Below are 23,303 nucleotides of genomic sequence, written 5' to 3' on the forward strand. Positions count from 1 at the left end.
GGACATACTACAGTGGCAGAAGTTTGACTTGCTTCTAGTGTGAAAACATGATCAAATATCCCTTCTCCACCCCATACTGACACTGAAACAATGTGAGGTGTATTAAAAGAAACTATTCAAGCAGTCACCTGTGAACAAATACACATATCAAAGCTGGAAGACCTCAAATAAATCATCAGACATGGTTTTTTTTTCAGGGGATCTTAAGAACAAAGTGAGAGCAGAAAAAAGTACTGTCACTAGTTCCTTGCTTCAAAAACAAAACTGAAATATCTACTGTGATGCAAATAAGGCAGTTGCAGCAGCAAAATCAGCTCATTACAGCAATATTTATGAAAGGTCTGGCACACCACCTGGTAAGCAATATACCTGTTGCCTTTTAAAGGAGTGGCATCAGCATACTACAGACATACAGAATTTCTGTGGCATCAGTGATGAAGAAGGTAAACTTACTGTTGACTGAAAGATGGCAGCAAAGCACCGGCATTGCCATTTCGAGGCAGTCTTCAATGAAGAGTTCCCACACTCCCCAGTACAATAGTTGGCACCCATTCAAGAATTCATCCTGTCAGTCACTAAGCCTAAAGTTTTAGAGCCATAGGAAAGGCGACTGGCCTACCAGCAGAACTGTTGATTTCAAGGTTCTGGGAGGCAGCTAAATGTCTGACAGTTTCCTCAACAAGATCATTGAAGAGAAGAATATACCAGCCTGGGGGCACTTAGCAGTATGATCCCAATTTGGAAACAGGAGGAGAGTCTGCTTAAATGTTCCAGCTACTGACCTGTATGCCTCCTATCATCTACAATGAAGATCTTAAAGCACAACAGAATATTCAAGGTTGTCAGTATTACCACCAGTCATTGAAATGTTGCTTTGTAAAAGGTTGTGAGATCACCAATGCTATTTATGGAACTCACTCGCTTATTGAGAAACACTGTGAGAAGTCTACGAAAAGTCAGTTCATTTTCCTGACTGATTACCAAGGGGTCCTGCATGGTTTGCCCTCTGAGAGGATGAAGTACCTGATGCACTGACTGGATGGGTCCAGGTGCTCTACCATAATCCTGTAAATCAAGTTCATTCTGCTGTTGGAGCACCAGATTACTTTCCTGTTTCTGTGGGTGTCCATCAAGGACCAGCTCTTTCTCCCCTTCTGTCCATCATAATAATGGACATGATAACCAGAGATCTTCAGAAATTAGCACCTTGGACCCTACTGTATGCTGATGATGTTATACTGGCTACTAAAAACAAGAAAATCCTTCAACAAAAAGTTTAAGCATGAAAAAACTGCTTTGAACAATCTGGTCTGTGCCTCATTATAAAGAAACTTAAATACCTGCCAACAGAGGCAAATAAAATGGACACAATCAGGATCTATGGTATAGATCTGCCAAAGAGAAACAGCTTCAAGTATCTTGGCTCAAAAATCGCTGCCAATGGCTCACTTATTTCTAAAATCACAATCTTTGTTATCAACGCTTTAGCTTCAATGGCAGACAATGACTGATGTGCTTTATGATGAGAAGATCCTGGACTGACTCAAGTCAAAACACACTGCTCTGCAGTCCACCCATTTGCCTTGTACAGTGCAGAATTTTGGTCTTCAACAAGAAAAGCAGGGCAACAACATGCTGTAATGGGCACCAAAATGCATCAGTGGACAGCTGGTCTGACACTTGATGATTATGTGACTAATGACAAAATACACAAACAGTATGGAGTGTCCGATATGTTGCAAAGATGAGGAAAAGTTGTCTACAGTGGTATGGACATATGCTTCAAACAGACCAAGATACAATTGCAAATTGTTAATTTTTTTTTTGAAAGTTGATCGCAAACGACCTTTTGGGAGGCCGAGACTGAGACAGTGTCAGCTAGCTACCTCTCATGTTGATCTCAAGATAGTGGGCATTGAGTCAGACCAGGCACAAGATTGTGTCAAGTGCAGACAGAGAATCAAAAGAGTGGAACCTGTGGGAAAACAGTGAGGAGGAGGAGGAAGAGGAGGAGGAGGATGAAGAATAAGAAATTTTTTGATTCAGTGTTTAGTGGTAACTGGTACTTCTGTCTTAGATAAATGATTCACATTGACTAATTTTGGTATCCATGTTTTGGCCAAGGAGCAGGCTAACACTCCACTAGGGACTGTGAATTGATTATAGACCTGGAATCTCCAAAAAGTTACAATGCACAGCTTCCTGTTTTGAGTCATACTTTACATATGATCCAGTTGCTCACATTTATAGGTTCAATAACTCTTAAGATTTTGAATTTAGTCTAATTCACTCCTTTGATTACTGCTTTAACTGAAACTACTACTGGCAGTACACTGCAAAATTACATATTTTGTTGTTTTAGAATAATATGGGCTATGAAATTCCTGGCTGTGTTCAATGGTTCCTCAAATCCTTCCCAAACGTCTTTTAATCTGCAGAAAGTAATGTCTTATATATCTAAAAACAAAGATGATGTGACTTACCGAACGAAAGCGCTGGCAGGTCGATAGACACACAAACAAACACAAACACACACACAAAATTCAAGCTTTCGCAACAAACTGTTGCCTCATCAGGAAAGAGGGAAGGTGAGGGAAAGATGAAAGGATGTGGGTTTTAAGGGAGAGGGTAAGGAGTCATGTCTGCTTGTGTCTGTATATGTGTGGATGGATGTGTGTGTGTGTGTGTGTGTGTGCGCGAGTGTATACCTGTCCTTTTTTCCCCCTAAGGTAAGTCTTTCCACTCCCGGGATTGGAATGACTCCTTACCCTCTCCCTTAAAACCCACATCCTTTCGTCTTTCCCTCTCCTTCCCTCTTTCCTGATGAGGCAACAGTTTGTTGCGAAAGCTTGAATTTTGTGTGTGTGTTTGTGTTTGTTTGTGTGTCTATCGACCTGCCAGCACTTTCGTTCGGTAAGTCACATCATCTTTGTTTTTAGATATATTTTTCCCACGTGGAATGTTTCCCTCTATTATATTGATGAAAGTAATGTCTTGTCGCACTAAAATGATTTGAATTTTGATCAGCAAACCAAAAACTTATGAAACTGTCAAATCCAAAAAATATTTGCCACTTCCCTTTTAGCCACAACTTAATTAGGAATGTTGTGTCCCACTTGCTTGCAATTGGCTTCTGTTCCAAATGTATGCTTGGTTCGTATTCTTTGTTTACTGTATGAAATTAACCTGTAGCCAGCTCATGACAACAATGGTGAACCCATTCTGTAATATGTTCCGACATTAATTAACACTGTCACTGCACAGTTATCTAATTGAAATGATGCTGGGTGCTTATTCATGTGAAAAGTTGCTGACATTTTACAATATGTACTGGATGCAGGGTGACACCAGCTTCTAATGTGTTCATTGTTCCATTACAACATCTTCACCACTTAAGTATAACTGTACTTTCCTTTGCAAGCTAACATTCCAAAGATGTTTGGGCTTACATGCGGTTCCTCTTCATCAAAATGTCTTGGCTTAAACTTCTCTAGGGGTTGAACCACACATGTCGCTTTACATGCCCTAAATTAGACACTTGTGACCTTTTGGTTAAATTGTCTGGCTGATGGCAAGTTTGCGAAATTGTATGAAACAAAGTTAATGTAACATCTAATCAGTAATAATAATATCGGGAACTAAATTAATGACCCGTAAATTATGTAGGCCACACAACTGCGATATGGTTAGAATAATGTTTATTCAGAAAGCAAACTTATAGCGAAAGTGGTCATATTTAGAGTTACTGTTATACTCCAGTGCATATCCATTTGATACAGTTCGATCATACACAGTCTCATCACGAATTAGAAGTCCAATACTCCACCTCGTTAACTACGTGAAAAGTTCACACCAGGTGCATGGCTGCTCACCGCTCAGAGACTAAGTCCTGCAATACCACACAACGTGAAATTTTCTAAGTCATTTCACTTCCTAGCTGCCTAAAGACCAACTGTCCACTTTCGTGTCTCAATCCGAATTATCCACTCTGCCCGTCCCCAGCCACATTTCCTGTGCACCAAATATCCTCGCTCAACCGACTAGGGGCATTCCCTTTCCTGAAGCTGTCCATTTGATTGGCTACCACTTATTTTACATTTTAACATATTTAAATAATCAAAGCTTGACCACTTTCACATTCTAAATAAAATAACAATAATATCCATACATAATAAACGTTAAATTCTTTTACAGAAAACCAATTTCCTTCTTAACTTGGAATGTCACGGCCAGTAGCCATGAACCATTGTGCTTTCTGATAAATAAACTATTATGCACTAAACCTTACAACAAATATTCTGTTACCTAATGATTCAATAAGGTGTCATGCTATCATTGTTCAATGTGTTTTGTGTGGAGTAAATGATGATCTGATGCTTAACTGAAAATACTGATAATTTCAATAAGGTGTCATGCTGTCATCGTTCAATGTGTTTTGTCTGGAGTAAATGATGATATGATGCTCAACTGAAACTACTGATAATTTAAATTTACTATATCTTTTAAACAAATGAAGTTACAGAGTTGCTACTCACCATATAGTGGAGATGCTGAGCTGTGATAGGCACAATAAAAAGATTCACACAGTCATAACTTTTGGCCATTTAGGCCTTTGTCAGCAGTACACACACACACACACACACACACACACACACACACACACACACACACACACACACACACACACACACACACAGTTTCAGCTCTCTGAGACTACAGATTGATGTGCAAGTTGCGCTTGCGTGAGCGTGTGTGTGCATATGTACTTGTGTGTGTGTGTGTGTGTGTGTGTGTGTGTGTGTGTGTGTGTGTGTGTGCTGCGTCTACTGCTGACAAAGGCCTTAATGGCCGAAGGCTGAGATTGTGTGAATCTTTTTATTGTGCCTATCGCGGCTCAGCATCTCCGCAATATGGTGGGTAGCAACTTGCCTTCTGTCGTATTGTTACATTCCATTCTGGATTTTCCATTGTTTGAAGTTACAGCATTTGTCATTTTAATGATGTGCTTCTATATGAAATGTCTATCGTTAAGATCGACTAAAGCATTCAGATTTTAGCATTCAGGTCTTTGTTACAAAAATTGTGAATTTCTCTTTAACAGTAAATCAATATTCAAGTTTTATTAGGATCACCATGAAAATTTATGAAGGATGATAGATTAAAATTACTGTGGCTTCATTCCCTGCACTACTACAGAATTAAATAGTTTCCATAAATGTTTCCCTTTATGGCCGATCTTAGGTCTGCCATATTTAACACTGCTACGTCTTCTTGGCCACAAATGGCTTCTACTGGGTTTCCCTATGCTGTAGGTTCTCATCTGTCTCACTTGCACACTACAGTTCTTAGGCCTCAATAGAGCGAAATGGTCCTTAACTCACACCTTTCTGCACAATCACTGAGTGGTCCTATATGATGCAATACTGGCAGACTGTCGCTCAATGGACAAGAAGGCAATGGCTATGCAGAGCAGTTTATTGACTGTTTATGAGGCACTCTACTTGGATACAGAGTTCCTGCCCAATTCTGCAGTGACCACGCCACATGGGTGAGGTGTCATTGATGTGGGTCTGAGCCATTTCAGATACTAGGTCACTGTGAGGCACGGTGCGCTCTGTGCAGTAGCACTGTTTCTGGTTTATATTCTATTTGAAAGTTGGCTTATTGCATAAGCCTGAGTGATTGGGGATTGTGTAGTAGCTGATAAAGTAAAGCAACCTGTGACAAACTGCCAGTTGGCTTCTGTCTGGAGTTCTTTGGCCGACGTACGTCTGATGATTTTTCTCACGTTTCGCCAGCACGAGTGCCTAACATTGTCAAAGTTTCACCCTCCATTGCTGATGGTGTACTGGAGCCGAGCCCACAGCTGCAGACTGTATGTACCTGGAGTGCCAATGTCCAAGGGCTTCTCCATGGCCATTTCCGGCCGACCGCGGTGTTCTAGCGGTTCTAGGCGCGCAGTCCGGAACCGCGCGACTGCTGTGGTCGCAGGTTCGAATCCTGCCTCGGGCATGGATGTGTGTGATGTCCTTAGGTTAGTTAGGTTTAAGTAGTTCTAAGTTTTAGGGGACTGATGACCACAGATGTTAAGTCCCATAGTGCTCAGAACCATTTGAACCATTTTTTTGGCCGTTCCGGTGTGGTTCTCTTGCTGCCTGCAATGGTTGTTTACCTTGATCCTTTCTTCTTTCTTGTTGAAGCTGTTCTTCTGTTTATGTATTTCTATAGCTTCTCTGAAGAAGTGGACGTGATAGGTCTCTACAGCCACAACTTCCGTGTGGTCAGTCTCACACAACGTGTGCTCTCCAGGGCTGATTTCTCCACCTGCCCTAACATGCAATGTTGCTTGATCCTGGTGTTGATTGATCATCCAGTCATTCCAGCTCAAACTTTTCCGCATGTGCATAGTATGCGGCATAGTCCTGACACTGCAAGTGAGTCCCTTTTCTCCTTTACCGATCTGAGACACTCTTTGATTTTCTTTGTTGGTTTATAAATAGTCTTTATGCCGTATTTGCGCAACATATGGCCGATTCTGTCTGTCACTCTGGGAATGTATGGCAGAAAGGCTGTACCCAACATTTCTTTTCCTGATTTGTCACTTCACTGAGTATGTGACCATGTTATTCTTCTAATATAACTTGTGGAGTACCCATCGCTCCTCAGAACACTTTCCAGGTGTTGTATTTCGCATCCGAGGTGGTGCACCATGCCTCTTTTCTGGCTCAGGTGGTGATTTGATAGTTTGTGCAGGTATCAATGCAAGCTGTGTAACACGTCTTCACCATCCCTTGTGACCGACACTTCTAGAAATGGTAGTTTTTTATCCTTGTCTACTTCCATGGTAAATTTTAAGTTGGCGTGGAGGCTGTTCAAGTGTCTGTTCTTTACCATGGCTCCACACAACAAAGGTATCATCAACGTATGTGTAGCACACCTTATGTTCACAAGGTGCCAAGTCCAGTGCCTGTGCTTTGAAATGTTCCATGAAGAAGTTGGCCACCACTAGACTAAGAGGACTACTCGTGGTGATGCCTTCCAGCTGTTCATAGAAGTTGCCATTCCACGTGAAATTGCTGGTGGTGAGACATGCATGAAAGAGCTCTGTGATGCTTTGTTGAAAAATGGAACCGATGTGCTCCAGAGAGTCAGTGAGTGGCACTTTTGTAAACAAAGAAACAACATCCAAGCTGACCAGGACATCATTTGGTGCAAGTTTTAGTTTCTTCAGCTTCTCAATGAAATATTGTGAGTCCTTTATGTAAGTGTCAGTCTTCCTGGCATGCGGCTGGAGAGGGCCCAAGTGTTTAGCCAGTTTATATATTGGTGAGCCAGGAGTGCTAACAATCAGTCTCAGTGGAATGTTATTCTTGTGGATCTCAGATAATCCATACAGTCAAGGTGGTAGGGCTTCTGTGTTGTGCAGGTTCCTCTGTATGTCCACTGGCAGGTAAGATGCCTTGGTTAAGCGATTCGTATTCCATGTGATATGCTGCGTCGGATCTGCGCTTAGTTTTCAGTACCTCATCGGGTCTAATAGGTCCCAGATCTTCTGCTCATAATCTTTGGTTTTCATTATGATGGTCACATTTCCCTTATCAGCAGGCAGTACCAATATACTCTTGTTGGCATTAAGTTTCTTAATAGCTTGTACATCTTCTTTCTATAGGTTGCAATCTGGTGGTTTTGCTTGGCACAGTATCCTGGCTGTTTCAGTCTGTATCTTCTCTGTTCTTTCCCAAGGAAGGGTCTGAATGGCCACTTCGGTATTAGCAATGATGTCCTCCATAGGTATAGTTCTTGGGATGATAGCGAAATTCCCTCCTTTTTGAAGGTCAATTGTTGTTCAATGAGGCTGACCACTGTGCATGACTTGTTGGGAATCGCCTTGTCTGTCTGCTTCTTGCGTCTTGCAAACTTTTCTTATGTCGCTCAGTACAGCTTCAGCAAGAAACAAGAAAGCCTCAAGGTAAATGTATCCTACCTTTTCATTCTGCAGCAAATGACCATCACAGATAGCAAGAGAACCGCACCGGAAATGACCAGAGAGAAGCCCTTGGACATTGCTGCACCAGGTACATACAGTCTGGGACTGCGATCTGGTCTCCAGTCCACCACTAGCAATGGAGGGTGAAACTTTGCTTTCAAAATGTCAGAAAAATCATCAAACGAATGTTGGCCAAAGAATTTGAGACAGAAGCCAACAGGCAGTTTGCCAACAAGTGGCCACGAAAGCCTTAATAATTTTGTAAAGCACCCTGTAATTTGGAAGACTTGCAATCTGGTGCATGCTGCACAATTTTATAATGAAGCAGAGGGCTTGTATGTAATGTCCGATGTTGCTCACATGATCCTCGCAGATATCTACATCTACATGAGGTGCATGGCATAGGGTAAGCCCCATTATACCAGTTATTAGGGTTTCTTCCTGTTCCATTCACGTGTGGTGTGCAAAAAGGATGATTGTTTGAATGCCTCTGTGCTTGCAGTAATTATTGTAATCTTATCCTCATGATCCCTGTGGGAGAGATACATAGGGGGTTGTAGTATATCACTGGACTAATCATTCGAAACTGGTTCTTGAAACTTTGCTAATAGACTTTCTCAGAATAGTTTATGTCTGTCTTCAGGAGTCTGGCAGTTCAGTTCCTTCCATATTTCTGAGACACTCTCCCATAGATGAAACAAACCTGTGACCATTTGTGCTGCCCTTGTCTGTATATGTCCAATATCCTGTGTATGAGTCCTATCTGGTACGGGTCCCACACACTTGAGCAGTATTCTAGGATGGGTTGCGTGAGTGATTTGTAAGCAATCTCTTTTGTAGAGTGACTGCTCTTCCCCAGTCCTCTACCAGTAAACCGAAGTCTAGCACCTGCTTTACCCATGACTGAACCTATGTGATCATTCCATTTCATATCCCTACAAAGTTTTACAGCCAGGTATTTGTATGAGTTGGCTGAATCCAACAGTGACTCATGGATATTATAGTCATGGGATACTACTTTTTTGTTTTATGAAGTGCAAAATTTTACATTTCTGAAGAAGATTTAGGCCAAGTTGCCAATCTCTGCACCATGTTGAACTCTTGTCAAGATTTAACTCAATCTTTATGCAACTTCTTTCTTCATTCTAGATAACTGCATCATCTGCAAAAAGCCTAATTTTACTATTAATATTGTCTGCAAAGTCATTAATGTTTAACATGACCAGCAAGGATCCCAACACACTTCCCTGGGGCACACTCGAAGTTACTTTACATCTTACAATGACACTCCATCCAAGACACAAATTTCTCTTGGTATCCCATACAATCGTACTTTTGTCAATAAGCGTAGTTGTGGTACTATGCCAAATGCTTTTTGGAAATCAAGAAACACAGCATCTGCTTGGTTGCCTTGATCCAAAGCATTCAGTACATTATGTTAGAAAAGTGTAAGTTGGGTTTCACATGATCAATGATTTCGAAATCCTTGCTGGCTGGCATTGAAGTGGTCATTCTTTTCAAGATACCTCATTATGTTTGAACTCAGAATATGCTCCAAGATTGTATAACAAATTGATGTCAAGGATATTGGACAGTAGTTTTGTGAATCACTTCTACTGCCTTTCTTGTAGAGGGACCTGTGCCTTTTTCCAAGAACTGACTGGGCACTGTTTTTCATTTGAGGGATCCACAATAAATTATAGCTAGAAGAGGGGCTAACTCAGCCGCAAATTCAGTACAGAATCTGATGGATTCCATAGGGGCCTGGAGCTTTGTTCAATTTTAATGATTTCAGCTGTTTCTAATCACCACTGACACTAATACCTATTTCACTCATCTTTTCAGTGGTACGAGGATTAAATTGGGGCAATTCGCTGGGGTTTTCCTTTGTAAAGGAACATTTGAAAATGGAGTTAAGCATTTCAGCTTTTGCTTTGCTACCCTCAGGAACTGAAACTGTCTCATTTGCTAAGGATTGGAGCACATCAACTTACACAAGGGTTATTCAGAAAGTAAGTTCTAAGTATCGGTGAAAATCCAATGAAGCTTTGCACAGATGTGTTTGCCAGTATCTAGGGTATGCTCGTCGATCGCATCACATTGCTCTTTTCCATTGTGGGAGCACAGTGAGCACATAAAGATACCTAGAAAATAGTATATCCCGCCAAGTGTGGGTCCACACTGGGGGATTTTGCCTGATTTCATGTAACCCACATAATGTAACTGTCATGCAATGCAATTCCTTCTTCATGACAATTCTCTTCATCACACTGCAAGGGCAATGAAGATCCTCCTATAGCAATTTCAGTGTGAAGTCTTTGATCGCCCACCATACAGCCCGAACATGGCTCCCTCTAAATTACATCTGTGCACAAATGGACCCCTGGCTATGAAGACATTTTGGCACAGACAACGAACTGCATACCAGTGTAGAGAACTGGCAGCTACCTTCTATGATGAGTGTATGCAAAATTGGTATAATGCTGTGACACGTCTAAATCGGACTGGTGACTATGCAGAGAAGTAGCTGGAAGGTGTAGCTAACTGGTGCAAAAATCACATTTATGATATTCACGCTGGTTTCCATAATGATTGATCTCATTTTCAAGCAGTTGATGAAAACTTAATGTTGCTGTCACCATATTGCATAAGCTGACAATAGTGTGCTGCTAGTTACACATTTTCACAAATGACAATGCCCCTGGATCTTCTAATGTAGCAAATGAAACATTTGGCCAAACCATGACAGCAAAAAAACTTTGTGATGGAGCACATCCATTAACTTAAAGCTGTAACATGCTGCTGCAATGAATCTTGATTCTATTTAACTTCCTCGAATAATGGGAAGACCAGTGACAGTACACTGAACAACACTGCTGTTGTGGGATGTTTCTGCCACTTTTTTAAAATTTAGTTGCACACTTTCTGTTGTTGGTCCTGTTGTAGGAGCTGTTGTTGGTGGTCTTCTTGTGCAACCATCTGTTTCTGCTGAAGTGACATTAAGTGGTGCTGCTGCTGCTGCTGCTGTAACAATTGCTCCATAATTGCCTTGTCTATGATATCCACACAGTGAATCCGAGATACTCATTTCTAATCAAATATCAGCCCTATGCAAAGAGTTATTTTGAACACACAACAGTCACTTCAAGTGTGAATACACACAACAGCTCAAAATTGTGGTCCATACACTAGTTCACAGCACGTCAACAGCATAGTTACAGTCAGTTCGAATAACATCCACAAACATGTTCATGGTAGCACAGAAAAAATCAAACAGTGGAAAATCGAGGATGGAATATAACAATATAATGAAAAGGATCAGCATATAGTGGAGATGCTGAGTCGCAGAAAGGCACAACAAAAAAGCTTTCGGCCAACAAGGCCTTTGTCAAAATTAGACAACATACAAACACACACACACACTCACACCAAGCAAATGACATACATGACCACAGCCTCTGGCAGTTGGAGCCGGACTGCAGTCTGGCTCTAGCTTCCAGAGACTGTGGTCATGTGTGTATGAGTTGCATTTGCATGAGTGTGTATGTTGTCTAATTTTGAGAAAGACCTTGTTGGCCAAAAGCTAATTGTGTGATGACAGTCTTTTTGTTGTGCCTTTCTGCGACTCAGCACCTCCCTGACAGCACAGAGGTCCAGTAGGTATCTAGCATGAGGAACATGGTGAACAGTTAACTCCAAGTGAAGTGCTGAAGCTGCTACAGCATATACGGCATAGCCTAACTGACTGCAGCTAGCAGTGTAACATGTCCTCTGATGAGAGACTATACCCACAGTTGCCTTTTTGTCTCTGGTCTGATGTAACATACCTGATCTATTCCACAGTAGTCCCACACCACTTGAATCAACTCTTCCAAAAGCCGCCGCCCCCCCCCCCCCCCCACACACACACACATGAAATATTTATAGTCTGGACAGTGCTGGTTTTGTCAAGAGTAACATAATCATCACATTTGACTTGCCTGGACAGTACTAAGTTATTTAGAAAGTGGATTAAACTTTTGGACTTGTGGCAACACAAAAAAACAATGAACAAATGTGCCTCTTTGGAAACTATTGTCTTTGTTGTACTGTCCACTATTGTTTTCATGTCTCATACTGTGGTGTAAAGTGTACTCTGATTGCATTGTGTGTACAAGAGTTAATAAAGTGACTTCAGTACTTGAGTATCATTAGTACTCGCTCTCACCTGAATAGCTACTGACTGCTCACTGACTGACAACAACAAATAACCTCATATATTTAATGTATTTCTTGCTTTGTAATTTTGTGTTAGCTCTATGAAACAGTTATTTCACTAAATTTCTCTCATACTGATCCATTCCAGTATGAAAATAATGGAATTGATACCCATATTTCAACAGCTAACAAAGGTGAGAAAACATGTTGCTTTGTTTCATGAGCCCTTCATCATGACTTGTGTAGGGGAAAAAATTACAAATACCTTTAAGTCAAAGTTATGTACCACCCATGTATATATTATCTTAAAACACTGGACAGGGATACTAAGGTTTCACTACAGTAAGCAAGTTCAAGTTGGTATAGGTATCAATAGTCATGAATATAATAGAGGAAAACATTCCACGTGGGAAAAATATATCTAAAAACAAATATGATGTGACTTAACCAAACGAAAGTGCTGGCAGGTCAATAGGCACACAAACACACACAAAATTCAAGCTTTCGCAACAAATGGTTGCTTCATCAGGAAAGAGGGAAGGAGAGGGAAAGACGAAAGGATGTGGGTTTTGAGGGAGAGGGTAAGGAGTCATTCCAATCCCGGGAGTGGAAAGACTTACCTTAGGGGGAAAAAAGGACAGGTACACACACACACACACACACACAAACAGACATATGTAAAGGCAAAGAGTTTGGGCAGAGATGTCAGTCGAGGCGGAAGTACAGAGGCAAAGATGTTGTTGAAAGACAGGTGAGGTATGAGCGGCGGCAAATTGTAATTAGCGGAGATTGAGGCCTGGCGGATAAGGAGAACAGAAGATATACTGAAGGGCAAGTTCCCATCTGCGGAGTTCTGACAGGTTGGTGTTAGTGGGAAGTATCCAGATAACCCGGACGGTGTAACACTGTGCCAAGATGTGCTGGCCGTGCACTAAGGCATGTTTAGCCACAGGGTGATCCTCATTACCAACAAACACTGTCTGCCTGTGTCCTTTCATGCAAATGGACAGTTTGTTGCTGGTCATTCCCACATAGAAAGCTTCACAGTGTAGGCAGGTCAGTTGGTAAATCACGTGGGTGCTTTCACACGTGGCTCTGCCTTTGATCGTGTACACCTTCCAGGTTACAGGACTGGAGTAGGTGGTGGTGGGAGGGTGCACGGGACAGGTTTTACACCGGGGGCAGTTACAAGGGTAGGAGCCAGAGGGTAGGTAAGGTGGTTTGGGGATTTCATAGGGATGAACTAAGAGGTTATGAAGGTTAGATGGACGGCGGAAAGACACTCTTGGTGGAGTGGGGAGGATTTCATGAAGGATGGATCTCATTTCAGGGCAGGATTTGAGGAAGTCGTATCCCTGCTGGAGAGCCACATTCAGAGTCTGATCCAGTCCCAGAAAGTATCCTGTCACAAGTGGGGCACTTTTGGGGTTCTGCTGTGGGAGGTTCTGAGTTTGAGGGAATGAGGAAGTGGCTCTGGTTATTTGCTTCTGTACCAGGTCGGGAGGGTAGTTGCGGGATGCGAAAGCTGTTTTCAGGTTGTTGGTGTAATGGTTCAGTGATTCTGGACTGGAGCAGATTCGTTTGCCATGAAGACCTAGGCTGTAGGGAAGGGACCGTTTGATGTGGAATGGGTGGCAGCTGTCATAATGGAGGTACTGTTGTTTGTTGGTGGGTTTGATGTGGACGGACGTGTGAAGCTGGCCATTGGACTGGTGGAGGTCAACGTCAAGGAAAGTGGCATGGGATTTGGAGTAGGACCAGGTGAACCTGATGGAAACAAAGGAGTTGAGGTTGGAGAGGAAATTTTGGAGTTCTTCTTCACTGTGAGTCCAGATCATGAAGATGTCATCAATAAATCTGTACCAAACTTTGGGTTGGCAGGCCTGGGTAACCAAGAAGGCTTCCTCTAAGTGACCCATGAATAGGTTGGCGTACGAGGGGGCCATCCTGGTACCCATGGCTGTTCCCTTTAATTGTTGGTACGTCTGGCCTTCGAAAGTGAAGAAGTTGTGGGTCAGGATGAAGCTGGCTAAGGTAATGAGGAAAGAGGTTTTAGGTAGGGTGGCAGGTGATCGGCATGAAAGGAAGTGCTCCATCGCAGCGAGGCCCTGGACGTGCGGAATATTTGTGTATAAGGAAGTGGCATCAATGGTTACAAGGATGGTTTCCGGGGGTAACAGACTGGGTAAGGATTCCAGGCGTTCGAGAAAGTGGTTGGTGTCTTTGATGAAGGATGGGAGACTGCATGTAATGGGTTGAAGGTGTTAATCTACGTAGGCAGAGATACGTTCTGTGGGGCTTGGTAACCAGCTACAATGGGACGGCCGGGATGATTGGGTTTGTGAATTTTCGGAAGAAGGTAGAAGATAGGGGTGCAGGGTGTTAGTGGGGTCAGGAGGTTGATGGAGTCAGGTGAAAGGTTTTGTAGGGGGCCTAAGGTTCTGAGGATTCCTTGAAGCTCCGCCTGGACATCAGGAATGGGATTACCTTGGCAAACTTTGTATGTGGTGTTGTCTGAAAGCTGATGCAGTCCCTCAGCCACATACTCCCGACGATCAAGTACCACGGTTGTGGAACCCTTGTCCGCCGGAAGAATGACGATGGATCGGTCAGCCTTCAGATCATGGATAGCCTGGGCTTCAGCAGTGGTGATGTTGGGAGTAGGATTAAAGTTTTTTTAAGAAGGATTGAGAGGCAAGGCTGGAAGTCAGAAATTCCTGGAAAGTTTGGAGAGGGTGATTTTGAGGAAGAGGAGGTGGGTCCCGCTGTGACGGAGGACGGAACTGTTCCAGGCAGGGTTCAATTTGGATAGTGTCTTGGGGAGCTGGATCATTAGGAGTAGGATTAGGATCATTTTTCTTCGTGGCAAAGTGATATTTCCAGCAGAGAGTACAGGTGTAGGACAGTAAATCTTTGACAAGGGCTGTTTGGTTGAATCTGGGAGTGGGGCTGAAGGTGAGGCCTTTGGATAGGACAGAGGTTTCGAATTGGGAGAGAGGTTTGGAGGAAAGGTTAACTACTGAATTAGGGTGTTGTGCTTCCAGATTGTGTTGATTGGAATTTTGAGGTTTTGGGGGGAGTGGAGCTGGAAGTGGGAGATTGAGTAGATGGGAGAGACTGGGTCTGTGTGCAATGAGAGGAGGTTGAGGTTTGCTGGAAAGGCTGTGAAGGGTGAGTGAGTTGCCTTTCTGGAGGTGGAAAACCAGGAGATTTGATAGTTTTTTGTGGTGGAGGGTGGCATGCTGTTCTAATTTGCGGTTGGCCTGTAGGAGGTTGCTCTGAACAGCCGGTGTGGATGTCGGAGAGGAAAGATTGAGGACTTTTATTAAGGATAGGAGTTGACGGGTGTGTTCATTGGCTGAGTTGATGTGTAGGTGAAGGATTAGGTGGGTGAGGGCAATGGATTGTTCAGTTTGGAACTGGTATAGGGACTGATGGAAAGAAGGGTTACAGCCAGAGATGGGAACTTTAAGTGTGAGGACTTTGAGGGTAATGCCAAATGTCAGACAAGCCTGAGAAAATAAAATATGGGAGTGTAATCTGGCTAGGGCGAAGGCATGTTTGCGGAGGGAATGTAAATAAAACTTAATGGGGTCGTTGTGGGGGTGTTGTGAGGGTGACATGGTATTAGAAGGTGGAAAGTGTAACATGAGGCTGAAATGAAAATGAAAATAAAAATAAAAATGTATGGGGAGAGATAAAGGTGAACTAGAAAGCAACTGGAGATCTGGTGTGAAAAAAGACGAAAAAGTGTTGGTTATAGCTGGGCTATGTTGATCCTGTGGTGAACTTGGGTTGGTAGACAACGATGTGCACAAAGGTTGGTGGATGTGTTGCCGCCAAAACACGTTAAACGGTGGAGCAATTTGGGGAAATTTCGAAAAATCTGCATGTAAATGTATTAAAAGGAGTGGTTTTGTGGTGGCAGATTCTGAAAATGAGGCTAACAATTGTCTGACGAAGAAATAATGACGTTAAAACCTGTGAGAAGCGGCTAAAAAAGATCAGTGATGTGGGAAAAAAGGAAATGGAAAAAAAGTGAAAGATTAGAACTAGCCAAAATGGCTGTTTAATACTGAAAGGAACTGTTTGTGAACTGGAAACGGTGGATTTTATAGCAGCGGTAGTGTTGAAAGCGGGGGCGGGGTGGGGTGGGGTGGGGGGGGGGGGGGGAATTACACCAACAACTTGAAAACAGCTTTCGCATCCTGCAACTACCCTCCCGACCTGGTACAGAAGCAAATAACCAGAGCCACTTCCTCATCTTCTCAAACCCAGAACCTCCCACAGAAGAACCACAAAAGTGCCCCACTTGTGACAGGATACTTTCCGGGACTGGATCAGACTCTGAATGTGGCTCTCCAGCAGGGATACGACTTCCTCAAATCCTGCCCTGAAATGAGATCCATCCTTCATGAAATCCTCCCCACTCCACCAAGAGTGTCTTTCCGCCGTCCACCTAACCTTCGTAACCTCTTGGTTCATCCCTATGAAATCCCCAAACCACCTTACCTACCTACCCTTGTAACCGCCCCCGGTGTAAAACCTGTCCCATGCACCCTCCCACCACCACCTACTCCAGTCCTGTAACCCGGAAGGTGTACACGATCAAAGGCAGAGCCACGTGTGAAAGCACCCACGTGATTTACCAACTGACCTGCCTACACTGTGAAGCTTTCTATGTGGGAATGACCAGCAACAAACTGTCCATTCGCATGAACGGACACAGGCAGACAGTGTTTGTTGGTAATGAGGATCACCCTGTGGCTAAACATGCCTTGGTGCACGTCCAGCACATCTTGGCACAGTGTTACACCGTCCGGGTTATCTGGATACTTCCCACTAACACCAACCTGTCAGAACTCCGCAGATGGGAACTTGCCCTTCAGTATATCTTCTGTTCTCCTTATCCGCCAGGCCTCAGTCTCCGCTAATTTCAATTTGCCGCCGCTCATACCTCACCTGTCTTTCAACAACATCTTTGCCTCTGTACTTCCGCCTCGACTGACATCTCTGCCCAAACTCTTTGCCTTTACAAATGTCTGCTTGTGTCTGTGTATGTGCGGATGGATGTGTGTGTGTGTGTGTGTGAGTGAGTGTATACCTGTCCTTTTTTTCCCCTAAGGCAAGTCTTTCCACTCCCGGGATTGGAATGACTCCTTACCCTCTCCCTTAAAACCCACATCCTTTCGTCTTTCCCTCTCCTTCCCTCTTTCCTGATGAAGCAACCATTTGTTGCGAAAGCTTGAATTTTGTGTGTATGTTTGGGTTTGTTTGTGTGTCTATCGACCTGCCAGCACTTTCGTTTGGTAAGTCACATCATCTTTGTTTTTAGATATATCAATAGTCATGCATAGATGAAGATGCTTGTATAGGGTAGATTAGTGTGGAGAGCTGCATCAAACTAGTCTTTGCACTTAATACCACAACAAAATCCTTCCTCTTGGGAGTACTAGTGACTGTAGTAATGTCCAGGTAATTTCCAAATTGAATCGTATTGTGTTTTAAGATATACTGAATTAAGCATTGCTGCTACCATATTTTACGGACTATAAGATGCATCTTAATTTTTAAGCAGTTTAAAAAAAATAACATTTTTGCCACCTTTATATAAGATTGTCTTCACTGCTGTTGAGAGGGACACTTGTGCTGCATTTATTGAAAGATTTAACAATAATGTCTTCTCTCACTCTAGACCATGACTGTTTTATCCACTGATGCACTTGTTTAACTGTAGGTCATTTTAAATCTCCCTTCAGCATAAATTCATATTAGGTTTCATTCATCATCCATTTGTTCCATTTCTCTCTCTTACACACTTTAAATGGTTTATTTATTGAGACATTAAGAGGTTGCAGTTGTGAAGGACGTACTCCTGGAATAACAGCAAGCTCTATATTTCTGTGTCCCAGTTTCTCTTTCACAGAATTTTTCAAATGATTACTTAACTGACCTAGCACGTGAAGAGAACTCTTCTTCAATAAAGCCCCTTTACTTTTCTCTCACACACTTGTTAATCCATAATTTTTTACCAGCCTCGTACATCCAATCCTTTTCATGTACATGTACAACACCAGCTGGCAGTATTCCAGAAGGTTTTGGGATTGTTTTGCACTGGAAAATGATCATTGGATTAAGTTTGGTACTGCCAGCACAGCACAGAAGGAGAACAGTATTGTGCCTCTTTTCATTACCACTTGTTTTTAGAGTTGCAGTTTTAGCATCTTTTTGTGGCATTTTCTGAGATATTTTGGTTTTGGTTCCCATCCTAAGTCTATATGCTTCATAAACCTGTAGCACCAGCCAACTGCACTCTTAAAGCCTGTTAAGTTCCACTATAACACTCGCTTAAGAGCATGTATCTGTACCATTTTCGTATTAATTCCAATGCCATGTTGACGGTGTCCTTGAATCCATTTCCATATGTCATCTTCTAGATGTGACCCTTTTTGCATTCAATCGTCTATTTGCACATTTAGTATTCCTCATTTTTATCAGTTCTTCTTTACTAGCCTGCCAATTGTGACTGGTTTTTTCTGTTGGTGGAGGGCCGAAATGCCACTCACCTGCTCTGTTTCCATGTTCTTTTGCATATGCTGTTACTTTCAATTTGTGGCCTGCATCACATGAGTACCTTTTATTTATTTTTTTTTTCAATACAAAACTAACTACTAACAACAATATTGTACTGATAGAAATCACAAATATCTTTCACTTCAATTTCACTGGCACTGTAGACTGTAATGATGTGTCTTAGTCTACAAAGAGTTCTTCGTTTGTGGTGGCAGGGCGGGAGAGAGTCAGTGTTAGCAAGCTCATGAGCCCCTGCAACACATGTTTGTCGCATCAGTGCACTGCTGCTGTCTCCAGTTGAATTCAATGTTGCCAAATAGAGAGATGTTTCCTGTAGCAGCGAATATGTGACCATTTTTAAGACTGGCAGGAACTTTAAATTGAACCCTGGTCATTTTATATTAATTCTGTTTACAACATGCACACCAATTTTCGAAGGCAATTTTTCTAAGAAAAAATTGCATCTTATAGACCGTAAAATCCGGTGTATAGCATTCATGACATTGTTCATACTATTCCACTTATTGCTGTTTCAAACTCGTAAAACTGTGGGATATATTAACTCACTGAATGCTGTGTTATTTAACTCTTATCACCAAATAAAACTTGTAAAAAATTGTTCTTATCAGATTATTATTTACATACATCGATTTTTATGTTTCAGGAATTGTTGCAGATGGTAAGGAACTCTATTTTGCAGCAAAAGGGTGTTGCAGCAGACAACTTAAAATGCTTGAAGTGGTGAATTAATAAGACTATTTTATTGTTTTGAAGATGACCATATTCCACTTTTTAATAATTTGTGTATGTGTATGATTTAAAGATTTTGTAATAAGTTTAAAGCCGCAGTACAGACATCTATGATAGTACATAGTCCTACCATTCAAACACTTTCTCATAGGTTTCTATTGAGTTATCTTCTTTTGCTCTGTGCTCTGTCTGCCTGTGGTTATACCTTTGTTTCTATTAATAAATGTTTGCAAACATTACATTATTAGCAGTAACAACAGGAATAATGAGACACAGTGAAAACTCATTTTGTAGTCCTCTTTACAACTGCTTCACCTGCTTTTTTGATGGAGTTGATGTGAACCGGTATTAGTTTTAAGTCCAAAAGTTGACATTGGGAGCCTTCCATTGTATTAATCTTTTATTTTTGTGTCATATTCTAGCACTTTATCTTGGGGTGTTCAAAGAGTTCGGAATACTACCTTAACAATACCATTTTTGTAAACTGCATTGTTATATTTAAATTTCAAATGCTCAGTGCATTTTTACTGTTGTGATTATTCCATGAAGATGTAGAAAAAGTGAGGAAAACAAATAGAGAATATATATTTTACAGAATAAATTGTATTCACTCCATTGATCCTACATGAAATGGTTCTTTAGGACGTGGTGTACACTACTTATATTCTTTACCCTTACAGCCTATTATCTGAGAAGTAAAATAGGCCACACAATTCATATTTTCATGGATAATAATAAGTGCACATATTAATTACATATTCCTGGTACTTATTAAAAGAAATTCTTAACACTACAACTACTTTCTACCACAGTGAAACTACATTTGATCCTCTTAATGAATTACCCAGTTACTAATAGTACTGTTAGTAATACGGTTTTTGTTCAGTCTTTGTTCACTTATTAGCATACATCCTAACTGTAGATGGTTGTTTCTGTTACTGGACCCATTCTCATAATACCCTTGTCAACAGCCAATGTCTGCTGGATTCCTTGGGCAGAAGACAGCTTGTCAGCAGCGTTTCCAAAATAACAAGCAATTCCATGATTCACTGTGATGTCTTAAAATCCACACTTCACTTCTGCCAACACAATGTAGATTGTAAATAGTCTTCACGGGTTTGCCGCCGAATGACATTGTGCAAATTCGCAATATTTCCTTGGAGCAACTGTCCACCACCAGCAAGTTTCAACCATCTGAAGATGTCAGATGGTTGCTCTGAGGAAATATTGGGAATTTGCACAGTGTCATATGGCAGTAAACCTGTGAAGACTATTTACAACATATCCGCTGGGAAAGCTTGAAGAGGTACACAGTGTAAATTATTGAAAAACCTTTACATTCAGTTGTCGCCAACCTCGGTTGTCTTCTCTACCTGTGAGTAGTATGTTGCCTAGCCTGGATGGCAGGATGCTGATATGTGGTTGAATGCCTCAAAGTCTTCCTTGGCATACCAGGATACTGCGGTTGCAGTATCATCCAAGATTTCTCAGTGTCGCTTTGGAATCCAACATCCTTAATTCCCGTGGTGTGAGTCCCAAACAATTGAAGGCCATTTTCATCCACAAATTAATACAGTAATTTCCAAATATGTAATGACTGAAATACACAATACATTGATGACCATTATTACAACTTCAGGTTGTGGCACTGTCTACGTCAACAGTCAGCACAAAAAAATCTATAGCCATCCTGTAGACAATGAGGTGCCGTAAACTCTCTCTCAACTGATGAGCACTAATTGGAACAAAACCCTCCACTTCAAGAATACTGTGTAACAGTTTGTACATACTATTTCCTAATAAATTAACAAGAAACACTGAAGCAGAGCAATATGAAAGGTTTCTCGCAATTAACTTTGGTTTAACATTTGAATTTATCATAATGAATACATAAAAGAATGCTGACTCCTCCACTGTAGATTGAAAATTGAGCAACATACATGTCAATACAACTTCAGGATCAACTCTCGCTGTATAGAAAGAGTAAGCCCGCCGCCCTCCCCCCCTCCCCCCCAAACCTAGCACAATAAATGTTTATATTCACATTACTTAATATGCACTACATGCATCTTAGCATTATATTTGACTTGTCAGTTTGAATCATTGTCATAGCAGGATTAGTTTACTGAAAAACATGGTTGAAATACAATGAAAAAAATAAAGCACTAAAAGGGCATAGTTGGATGTAAATGTAACTTCGTGCATGTAAACACCATCGATGGGTATGTACATGATTCGCTGCAATTCTCAGTGATAGGTAGGACAGCCACCAGAGTGTATTAGTGTTGTTTCTATTTAGTGTTGTTCACAACCTGGTAGGGTATATAAATAGTGTGAACTGTTTTAGATTTTGAGTGAACACAGAGATGTCACACACTCGTGTGAGACAGCATTATCGGCACCTGAAAAATTCTAAAAGGGGCCTCACTGTGGGTCTCCATTGGTCTGAACGATATCCAGACTTCTGACATATTGATATGTGACAATGGCCCAAAGTTAGACTTCATGGGAATGTGAAAGCAGGAACACTCGTCATCCACCAGATCTGAACACCGAAAGATGGTGTTGTTGTTGTGGTCTTCAGTCCAGAGACTGGTTTGGTGCCGCTCTCCATGCTACTCTATCCTGTGCAAGCGTCATCATCTTCATGCACCTACATCCTTCTGAATCTGCTTAGTGTGTTCATCTCTTGTTCTCCCTCTATGATTTTTACCCTCCATGCTGCCCTCCAATACTAAATTGGTGATCCCTTGATGCCTCAGAACATGTCCTACCAACTGATCTCTTCTTCTAGTCAAGTTGTGCCACAAATTTCTCTTCTCCCAAATTCTATTCAATACCTCATCATTAGTTATTTGATCTACCGAAAGACAGGAATGCCATATTGTGCACCAAACACATCATAACCCATTCACATCTACACCTTCCAGCTTAGAACAAGTAATGGACTCCCTGCAACATTCTGTATCATCCTACACCATTTGCTGGACACTAGCAGCAGCCACGATAGGGAATTACCATCCCATACGTAGGCTGCTGTTAGCACAACAGCACAAATGGCTGCATCTGGTGTGGTGCCATGTCTGCAAAACATGGACTGCTGATGAATGGTGTCGCATTGTGTTTTTGGTGAATCACGGCTCTGCACTATCCTGAATGAGAGTTGTCGTCGAGTTTGGCAGTGACCCGTGGAGAGTTACCATTCTTCCTATGTTCTGGAGAAGCACAGCAGTGTCCAGTACACTCCTAGTGTCATGGTGTGGGGAGCCATCAGATATGACTTCAGGTCACAGCTGGTAGTGATTGAGGGAACTCTGTTGCCACAGCAGTATGTCAAGGACATCCTGCATCCTCATGTGCTACCTCTCATGCGACATTATCATGGTGCCATTTTTCAACAGGACAATGCCTACCGACAAATGGCACCTGTCTCTATGAAATGTTTCTGGGATGGTGAGGTTGACCCATGGGCAGCGGTATCCCAGATCTGTTCCTGACAGAAAATGTGTGAGACTAACTGGGTCATCAACTTCACCCCAGTGCCAGTATTTCAAAGACCACTTACAACAGCTGTGGCCCAACTTGCCTCAGGAGAGAATACAACAGCCTTATGACAGCCTTTCCAATGAAATCAGTTCATGCAACCAGACCAGATGGGGTTCAATATCGTAGTAATAAGCAGTCTCATACTGTGAAGTTCTTTGTAAATTTGAGTCGATTTTGTAATCCCGAAATAACATCACATAACTTTCACTTTGTTTCCTCTTCCCCTTCTGGGTGCTCCACTTTTTTTTGT

At 42.0% G+C, this 23,303-nt stretch overlaps 2 protein-coding genes across 4 annotated transcripts in view; both read left to right on the forward strand.

The window, feature by feature from the left end:
* LOC126263718 (asparagine synthetase [glutamine-hydrolyzing]) overlaps nucleotides 1-20,092 on the forward strand; it is a 197,346-nt gene extending 177,254 nt beyond the window's left edge. For 2 of the 3 annotated variants that reach the window (XM_049960863.1, XM_049960862.1), the window contains exon 12: nucleotides 19,422-20,091. The gene's annotated coding sequence lies outside the window, so the exon portion shown is untranslated. Of the gene's footprint in view, nucleotides 1-19,421 lie in introns of all 3 variants that reach the window. The other variant, XM_049960864.1, reaches the window with a different exon arrangement.
* On the forward strand, nucleotides 660-1,280 carry LOC126263286 (uncharacterized). Its single transcript, XM_049960372.1, has 3 exons — nucleotides 660-725; nucleotides 775-997; nucleotides 1,102-1,280. The coding sequence occupies exons 1-3, from the start codon at nucleotides 660-662 to the stop codon at nucleotides 1,278-1,280; spliced, it is 468 nt and encodes a 155-aa protein (XP_049816329.1).
* Nucleotides 20,093-23,303: the final 3,211 nt, after the last annotated feature.

This window comes from Schistocerca nitens, chromosome 6, assembly GCF_023898315.1.
Source record: "Schistocerca nitens isolate TAMUIC-IGC-003100 chromosome 6, iqSchNite1.1, whole genome shotgun sequence".
In the NCBI taxonomy this organism is placed as follows: Eukaryota; Metazoa; Arthropoda; class Insecta; order Orthoptera; family Acrididae; genus Schistocerca; species Schistocerca nitens.